Source organism: Babylonia areolata, chromosome 14 (genome assembly GCF_041734735.1).
Source record: "Babylonia areolata isolate BAREFJ2019XMU chromosome 14, ASM4173473v1, whole genome shotgun sequence".
Classification (NCBI taxonomy): domain Eukaryota; kingdom Metazoa; phylum Mollusca; class Gastropoda; order Neogastropoda; family Buccinidae; genus Babylonia; species Babylonia areolata.
The window spans coordinates 27,772,876-27,782,875 of NC_134889.1; the positions used below are offsets into that span (position 1 = coordinate 27,772,876).

The 10,000-nt window shown below is 37.5% G+C and overlaps 1 protein-coding gene across 1 annotated transcript in view; it reads right to left on the reverse strand.

The window, feature by feature from the left end:
• Positions 1–10,000, reverse strand: part of LOC143289970 (putative ATP-dependent RNA helicase DDX47) — an 18,943-nt gene that overhangs the window by 7,756 nt on the left and 1,187 nt on the right. The window contains exons 2-7 of the mRNA XM_076599250.1: positions 6,825–6,918; positions 4,448–4,636; positions 3,704–3,775; positions 1,713–1,783; positions 741–788; positions 217–288 (exon numbers count right to left, since the gene is read on the reverse strand). Of these exons, the coding sequence (XP_076455365.1) occupies positions 217–288; positions 741–788; positions 1,713–1,783; positions 3,704–3,775; positions 4,448–4,636; positions 6,825–6,918 (546 nt within the window). The remainder of the gene's footprint in view (positions 1–216; positions 289–740; positions 789–1,712; positions 1,784–3,703; positions 3,776–4,447; positions 4,637–6,824; positions 6,919–10,000) is intronic.

The window sequence follows — 10,000 nt, forward strand, 5'->3', positions numbered from 1 at the left end:
TAAAATAAAGCAGGCATATGAAACCAGAAGTTGTGAAAGAAACAAAAACTATAAAAAAAAAAATTAAAAAAAAAGATAATAAAATATAATAAAATAAATAAAAAATGAAAAAAAACCGAAAGCCGGAAACAAATACAAAAGAAAAGAGGAAATTTCCAGCTCAGAATTTCCAGAAGGTGGGCCAACTGTTGGTGTATTTGGACGTTGCAGACGTACCTTGTTGGTCATCGTAGCAGAGAATAAAAATGTTGTTCTCTCCCTTGGAATGACTTTCAGTATTTTGTCGACCTGAAACAGATAAGTGCTGTAATATAGGTTCTTCAGTACGTTGTGTGAAACTTAATGACAGCATCCAGCAATGTTGTGAGACAATGGATCTGTATTTTTTCCTTTCTGTGTGTGTGTGTGTGTGTGTGTGTGTATGTGTTTTTCCAATCTTTTATCTGTGTGTGTGTCTGTGTGTGCATGTGCGTGTGCCTGTGTATGTGTGTGCATGTGTGTGGATGTGTGTGTGTGTGTGTGCACGCACGCATGTGTGTGTATGAATTATCCATTTAAAGTTACTTGCAGCGCAGCATCTTTCACAAGAACACACACACACGCACACACACGCATGCGCGCTATTTTACTTTATAAACACAACTGGCAACCGACTCATTTACACAGTATAAAATGTAAAAAACAGACACACACCCTCATCCACAAAAATGCTCCCACACCCACCCACAAAGTTAACCCACCTCATCCTGAAAATTCATGTCCAATATCCTGTCTGCTTCGTCCATCACCTGAGGAAAAAAAAAGAAAAAGAAATAAAAGGAATGAAACATAGAACATGACATGTAAATTCATGAAAAATAAAAGCCTGTAACAACAAGAAAAAAGTAAATGAAAATCTTTACATAATGCACATGTTTCCAACATGAAAATCTAGAAAAACAAACAAACCACAACTCCTTTCCAAATGTACTACTTTGCTTTGTTAAAAAACAACAACAAAAAACCCCAAAACCTATCACATTGCATTGTGTAGTATTATGTTACCCTTTTGTCCCAACAGATTTCTCTAAAAGTAAAACTGTGGATGAGGAAAATAATCAAAATCGAGGGGTAACTAAGACTCCAGAACCTTATCAGTATAAAACAACATAAAAACACACACAAAATATTCGACAGAACATGACATAACAGTGTGTGGCAGGCTGACAAAAAAGCCACAGGACAGACTAAAACTGACAAAGACAGAAAGAGAAAACCTCACAGGGAACAAAGACAGACAAAAACACCTAGAAAGAAAAAAAACAACAAACATACAAAAGACTCACAAACTGTCTGCAATCAAATTAACTCTTTCACTGCCACAGCCGACTTTAGATGACAAGACAGCACACTGCCACAGGCGACTTTAGTAGACATCGAGGAGTCATGCTGATAAGACCATTTTTCACACTGTAACCAAGCTCGACAGCTGCAGCCATTTTCCCGCCAATAAAGCAATGAATAGCCTTTGCCCCCTTACCGAGTTTTAAGTGAAAAAATCCATTGTGTTGTTTTGACACGAACCGAAGTCTGTGACCAGACTAAAATATTTGGCGCAGGGGAGTGTTTTTCACACAGAAACGTGGTGGTGAAAGAGTTAAAAGGGAACAAAATTCAAACCATCTAATACCATGCAGGCCTGATAAATCCAAACTGAAGCATCATCAACTCACCAAGAACTTCAGAGCTCGCAGGCTGAAACCTTTTGTGTTCTCCAGGTGATCCACCAGACGCCCAGGTGTGGCTGAAAGGGGGAACACACATAAGAATGACGAGAATTTACAATAAGTGAATAACAATGATAATAATAATAATAGTAACAAAAACGAATCATTCATATGCAGCAGGGTCCCAGGTTCGAATCTTGGTAAGGGCACCTGGTGGGTAAAGGGTGGAGATTTTTCAGATCTCCCAGGTCAACATATGTGCAGACCTGCTTGTGCCTGAACACCCTTTGTGTGTATACACAAGCAGAAGATCAAATATGCACGTTAAAGATCCTGTAATCCTTGTCAGCGTTCAGTGGGTTATGGAAACAAGAACATAATCAGTATGCACACCCCTGAAAACAGAGTATGGTTGCCTACATGGCGGGGTAAAAACGGTCATACCTGTAAAAGCCCACTCGTGCACATACCAGTGAACATGGGAGTTGCAGCCCATGAGCAAAGAAGAAGATATACAGCTACAGAACTTTTAAGTTGAAATCCAGAGCTCTGAAGACTTTTATTCCACGTTCAATCCACCTTTTAAATTCTTGAGAACTGTGTGTGTGTGTGTGTGTGTGTGTGTGCGCGCACGCGCGTGGACTCTCATGTGAGACGTGTGAAAGTCCGTGCATGATAGGCTGTACCTTGTTCTAGTTGTGGTGTGTGTGTGTGTGTGTGTTTACTGAGCTTAAAAACGTGACAATTGGTTATAATGAATGTGCAATATGTAGGAGGAATAATGTGCAATATACAGGATGAATGTACAATGGAATATGTCTAATGCTAACATCCATATTCTAAATATATTTCTGTTTAATAATTACGATGTAATGATTAATTGCAATGTTTTTAAAAGCGAATATGTGAAATGCTTTTATTTGAGAACATATGTTTATTACTCTTGTTTAATCAAGTAATCCGTGCTTGTGCGTGTGTGCGGGGGGGTGGGGTGGGGGGGTGGTGGTGGTGGTGGTGGTGCTGATTATCTGGTTGCGGTTTTCTGCAATCTATCTTTATTCTTATCTTATCTGTCTATTATAATCAATGTGCAGTATAGCAGGCTATGTTTATAATTATATTCAAATAATGTTTCTTAATTCTTTCTGTTTTTACATTAAGAATACTAGGTATTACCTGCAGTGTGTGGATGTATGTATGAAACGGTGTATGTGATATTTTTTACATTTGTATCTTCGTAATATTCGTAAAAGCTGTTGTTGACTTTTACAGTTATGGTCCCCATGTTGTTTACTTGTCTATGTTGTGATAATGCACCTGACCAAATTTCTCCAGTTGGAGATAATAAATTTATTCTTATCTTATCTTATAACACAGCTGAAGGAATGCATTGCAAAATAAAACATATGCAGGACATTTTTTTTTTTCCACAGAAGCGAAGCATTTCTCGTGATCTACCAAGACCCCCCCCTTTCCTCCCACCTTCCTCTGCATGCACATACACTGACAACAATGCTGCTTAATCAAAATAAAATCTTATTCACATCCTCACGCACAGTGACACACATCAGATCAATGCAGTGGAAAGGAAAAGTCTTTGAAACAAAATGATAATCAGACATTTAAAAACATTTAAAAAACTAGAACAAAAATCAAACAGAATTAAAAGAATAATACGTCAGTGTATTAGTAGCAATAATAATTATTATAGTAGTAATAATACTAATAAGATATCTTTTATCTTTCTGTAGTCAGAACCGCTGTCTTTTTCTCTTCTTTTTTTGTTGTATTTTCTTTGGAAAGCAATTACCATTTATCTTTTAACTTCTATCCTCTTCCTACTCCTGCAAAACAACACAATCTCAAGCATACACTAGATAGATCTACAAATCACAAAGAAAAGAAAAAGAAAGCAAGGAAGTTAAGAAGGAAAAAACAAAAAAACGTAAAAGCAAGACACACACACAGAAAGCACTGGTAAATGCCATGAATCTCACCTATGATGACATGAGGCTTCTTGCCCAGCATCAGAGCCTGTGTGGACATGTCGATGCCTCCGATGATCACAGCTACATCACAGAAAGAACCAAACGCAGCCTCATTAGTTTCCAAAACAATGACTAGAAAAAACACCCTCCAGCCCATAAAACTCACAAAATCGAAACATACACTACTGTCACTGTCACTGCCGTCACACACACACACACACACACACACACACACACTGCAGTACACACTGTAGTTTCCTATATCATAAAATTCATATACATAACTAAGGAGATACATACCAGATGGACATATAGTATGTATATATTTATACACATATATTATCTAGATATATTCAAATATATGTACATACAACATTTCAAACACCAAAACAAACATAGAGTACTTTAAAGGTGAGATGTTATAACTAAAATTGTAAGATTTTCTCTGTCATAACCCCCCTGCCCTCCTTTCTTTCTTCTCTCTTTTCTAAAATACACCTTGCAAAAACTTACGACTAATTCGATCATCCTGTCTGAGCAATACAGATGTAAGTAAGTTTGATAATAAGTTTCTTTTCCTTTAACTGATTAGTACCATTTTGAAATTAATACTCTTTTTTTTTTCTTTTTTTTATATATATATATATTCTTTTTATAGTTTTACTGAAAATAAAAAAAAAATTATTCAAAGATATCTGACCAAAGTGCACACACTCATACACATGCACACACACACTCTCACACACAACCTACCACACTGAATTCCTATGCCTGATCCCAGCGCCTTGAACTGCTCGGCGATCTGAAAGGCCAGCTCCCTTGTAGGGGTCAGCACCAGGGCAAACAGTCGCTGCGGTCGATCAAGGAGGGCTTGCAGAATGGGCAGAGCAAAGGCACCTGTCTTCCCAGAGCCTGTCTGTGCGATGCCAATGATGTCTTTGCCTGCAAGGCGCACAGAGACAGAGACAGAGAGAGAGACAGAGACAGAAAGAGAGCGGAATGGAACATGAGCTTTGTTTGATAATGCCACAGAAGTATTGTACTGTATTGTATTGTATTGTATTGTATTGTATTACTCTTTTTTGTCACAAAAGATTTCTCTGTGTGAAATTTGGGCTGCTACTCCCCAGGGATAGCGTGTCACTACACTCAGAGTGCCACCTTTTTTCTTTTTTTCTTTTTTTTTCCTGCCTCATTTGTTTTCCTATTGAAGTGGATTTTTCTACTGAATTTGCAAGGGATAACCCTGTGGTTGCTGTGGGTTCTTTTACGTGCGTTAAGTTCATGCTGCACACAGGACCTTGACTGATCATCTCATCCAAGTGACAAGCATTCAGACCACCACTCAAGGTCTAATGGAGGGGGAGAAAATACTGGCGAATGTGCTGGGATTCGAACCAGTGCACTTCTCTCGCTTCCTGGATGGACACCCTCACCTCTAGGCCATCAGTCCACTGAGTATTAAACTGGCCATGCATTGTTAGCGCACTTGAAATTTTTCAAAAGCCTAATATAGTAATAATGAAGCTTGCTATTGCACTATCATGGGCTTCTGATGACTTAAAAAATGCTGGGGGTCCCAAGGACTCTTCTGTCTTTTTCTTCTTCGTTCATGTGCTGCGACTCCCACTTTCACTTGCATACATGACTGGGCTCTTATTTTACGTATAAATAATGACCGTTTTAACCCCTGCCATGTAAGCAAACATACTTAATTTCAGGAGTATGCATGTCGGTTATGTTCTTGTCCCCATAACGCACCGAATGCTGACATGGATTACGAGATCTTTAATGTGCATATTTGAATAATTGTTTTTATTAATACACACGTAGGGGGTTCAGGCACTAGCACGTCCGCACATCTGTTTATCATGGAGTGGCTGATCGGTAAAATCTCCACCCTTCATCCACCAGGCGACATGACTGGGATTCAAACCTTGGACCCTCAGATACAAAGTCCATCGCTTTAACCACTCAGCTGTTGTGCCCGTCCTATTCTACCTTGATTCTTTGGGGCCCCAGACCACCTTCAGAGGGTCACTCAGCTGCAGCACATTCTAATAAAATGCCCATTCAAGGTCTTACACACAAATCAAATGCAGGCATACTTTTCTGTCATGACCATCCAGGTTTTCCCATCAAGATGTGGCCAAGCAAGGCAACTTATCTTATTTACGTGTCAGACTGAAGATTTGATTCACGGGGTTTTTTTTGCTCTTTTTATGTGTTCACTCAGGAAGTATTCAGAACATCCAATGCAGCCACTCCATGATCCATGATCATGCAGTGCTTCCTTTCCAATTTCGAGGGGTCGGGGACACTCATAAATGTATACCCTCAATTCATGACCACACATCTTTTTCATTTAAGCAGGAAGAAAGCAGTTTAAAAATCAAATTCAAAGTGAAAAACAGCTGCATGGTGTCAGCACAGATCATTTCTAATTCATGTGGATCTTGACCATTATTATGATCTAGGACGCTGCCTTTGTTGGTTCTACTGGCATGCCTTTAAGTTTAAAGCTGTACATTCAAAATTTCAGCAGGTCAGGTGAAACTGAAAGAGCAAGTGTTTGTTCATGTGAGATGTCACTTAGTCATTATAGTGACATACATATAAATCTATACATGCATTGTGATTTTTATTTCTTGGACTCAAACTGAGAGAAGACTACGTGTGCTTTGAGTGTATCCAATACCTGGACATAGGCTCAACAATACCTGAAGCGAAGGTAAATCCAAACTGTAAGCGTAAGTATGACCGTACAATATCTATCTGGGTAACTATAGATGTCATCTATAGATGCCAAATTATTCATTTGTAAGGCATGAGTCATATACCAAATTCTCAAAACTGGTAAGAAAATGAATTCATGCAAACAGATATAATAACAGTCTTACACACACACAGCTTTGTAACATAGTTATAGGAATATTGGAGCTGAAGAAGAATGTCACACCATACAGTCAAATAATAAAAGTGGGCAATATCCTCATTTCTGCGTCCATTCCTTGCTGTGGACACTACTCAGTCCGTCTTGGGGGGGGGGGGGGGGGGGGAAGTTGTGGATATCGCCTATGTCATAAGTGACACAGAAAAACAACAATGTCCAAATGGACAGTCCACTGACCTGACAAAGCCACAGGCAGAGCCTCCACCTGGATCATGGTGGGAGCCTTCCATCCCAGGTTAGTGCAGGCTGAACACAGCTCCTCCACCACCCCCTGCACACAAGAAGGGAGCCAAATAATTATAATAATATCAATGATAATGAGATAGTGAAGATGACATATTAACTAAGTTAATGAGGAAGTAAACACTCAAGCAAGAAACAGAAAAAGACAGAGAAGAAGATGACAATAAGCTGAATAACCAATATGGTGATGATGATGACAATGACAACAATATAATGAAGCAAAACACACCAGCAGACTGACAGACTGGCAACAACTAACTTGCAGTTTTTGTTGCTGTTGCCAGTCTGGAGAAGAAGAAAATACAGTAGATAAATAGGGTGGGGTGGGGTTACAGGTACAGGTAATTGGTGATTCCCTGGCAGTGGCACAATGTTCAGCTCAGTTTCTATCACTTTCATAGTTTGTCTTATTGTTCATCTTCAAATACTGAAATGGTTCATGGCAGAGTTTTTTTTTAAAATGCACTACCTGACTACTTGTATTCATGATCTCACACACTATACAGAGAGTCTTTTGAACTAAGCTGAAGCAGAGTTAAGAATTAATCTGGATTTTTTTTTCTGAGGCAGCACCATTGGTTTATAAAAATGTAATAGACTCAAACTATGTGGTTAATATTTTGATGGAAGATAAAAAAAAAAAACACGTACATAAAAAAAGGAAACCCTGATACATGTATGACACAGTCGATGATGTGATTTCTTTATTCTTGTAAATATTCTTTTTGTAACAACCAATGGTTTTTGTCTCGTTCACTTTCAGTTCTTCCATCAATTTCGCATTCATTAAATCATCCATCCGCCATGTGTTGTCGATACGAATCGCCTTGATTCGGGAGTGGGGGAAGGGGTCCCAGGTACAGGTACAGGTACAGGATTGGGGACTTTCCTATAAGCCTTCTGGCTTTTTAACGTCCCTTCACTATTGTCTTAATCAAGTGTTGCACATACGCCAGGAAAAAGTTTCTTGTTCACTGATCAAAATCAAATGGTTTTATTAGAGATTTTTCATCATTGTCGATAAGATTTTTGAACTGGTTAATAGTGTTAGCTGTTTTTGTTGAGTTAGTCAGTGCATTCCAGCCTTTCACTGCTCTAAAACTAAAAGACGATTTACGAACATTTGTTCTACAATATTTTATGTAAAGATTAGTATCTGAGTTTCTGGTAACTTGGGATTTGCTAGTAGAGAAAAAGGTGCTATGATCAATGTCGACCATTCCGTTCATTATCTTAAAAACTAGTATCATGTCTCCTCTATATCTTCTATATTTTTGGGAGTGCAAATTCAACTGTCTCAAACGACTTTGATAGTCAAGATCTCTAAGTTCTGGAATTATTTTAGTTGCTCTCCTTTGTACTTGTTCAATTGCTTTGGACTGTCTTATTAATCTGGGATACCAAATTGTATTGCCATATTCTAGGATAGGCCTAACAATTGTTTTATAAAGGTTGACAAAGATATCCTTATCCAAGAATGTAAATGTTCTCTTGATAATACCCAGTACTTTGTTGGCTTTATTTATCACTGCTTGGATATGTGTATCAAAAGAGAAGTTTTTATCAAATATTATTCCCAAGTCTTTTTCTTCATTACATTCCGAAATAACCATAAAATTCATGTTATCAATTTTCATTTTATATTCATTTTTAGGGTTATTTTTTCCTAGGTGTAGCACTTTACATTTTGTTGCATTAAAATATAGATTCCACTTGTTAGACCAGTCATATAGGTTGTCTAAGTCATTTTGCAATTTTAAAGAATTCTTAGCTATATCATAAAGTTTGGTGTCATCAGCAAATATCCTGCAACAACTACTAACACAATGTGGAAGGTCATTTATAAAAATGGTGAATAAAATAGGTCCAATAATGCTACCCTGGGGTATTCCACTTAATACTTGTGCATTTGGTGAAAGACTATTTCCAACTCTTACCCTCTGACTTCTCCCCAGCAAGAAACTGCTTATCCATTTCAATACATTCCCATTTATCCCATAATCTTTTAGCTTTTTTATTAACCTATAATGTGGCACAGAGTCAAAAGCTGTTTTAAAATCTAAATATATGATATCTGCAGATTCCTTTTCTTCTACTAACTGGGTTAAATCTTCCATTACCTCTAACAGTTGAGTTATACATGACCTCTGTTTTCTGAATCCATGCTGGCACGGAGAATATAAATTATTTGTAATCATAAAATTAACTAATATATCTCTAACTAGTGATTCTAATACTTTACATGCCACACATGTAAGACTTACTGGTCGGTAATTACTTGGATCAGATCTAGTACCCTTTTTAAATATTGCTGTGACTACTGCAGTCTTCCAGTCATCTGGAACCTCACCTAACTCTAATGATTTATTAAATAATGTACAGAGTGGTACTGACAATTCCTCACTGAGTTCCTTCAGTACACGTGGAGGTAATTGATCTGGGCCCTGAGATTTACTAGGGTTAAGTGCCTGTAATTTTTCTTTTACTGCTGTAGGAGTTACAATAAGATCACAAAGACTGGAATCACATTTTGGCTCTTTTGACCCAGTAGGAATATTTCTTAAATCTTCTTTGGTAAAAACACTAGCAAAGAAAGCATTTAAAATATTTGCCTTATCCTCATCACTTGCTGCCAATTTTCCATCTTCTGTTTTCAAAGGACTAATACCTGTATTTGATTTTGTTTTAGCTTGTACATATTTCCAGAAATATTTTGGGTTTGTTTTACATTCTGTGGATAGTCTTTTTTCATAGTCTCGTTTGGCATTCTTTATTATATTATTGCATTTATTCCTAGCTGTGATGTACTGTTGGTGATCATATATTTTTCTTGTTTTTAAATACTTCTTATACAAATTATATTTCTTTTTAACACTTTTCTTAACTCTGCCTACCATCCAAGGTGGTTTTAAACTTTTGTTATGACCTATTGAGATTTTTGGAATGTGTTTCTCCATGCTATCTAGTATTTTTGTTTTTAGGTATAACCAGTAGTCATTAACTGATTTTCCTTCTAGGTCACTCCACTGAATTCCCTTTAAATCTTGTCTCATATTCATATAATTACCTTTCCCAAGGTCATATTTATAAATTTCCTCTTCCCTTTGTGC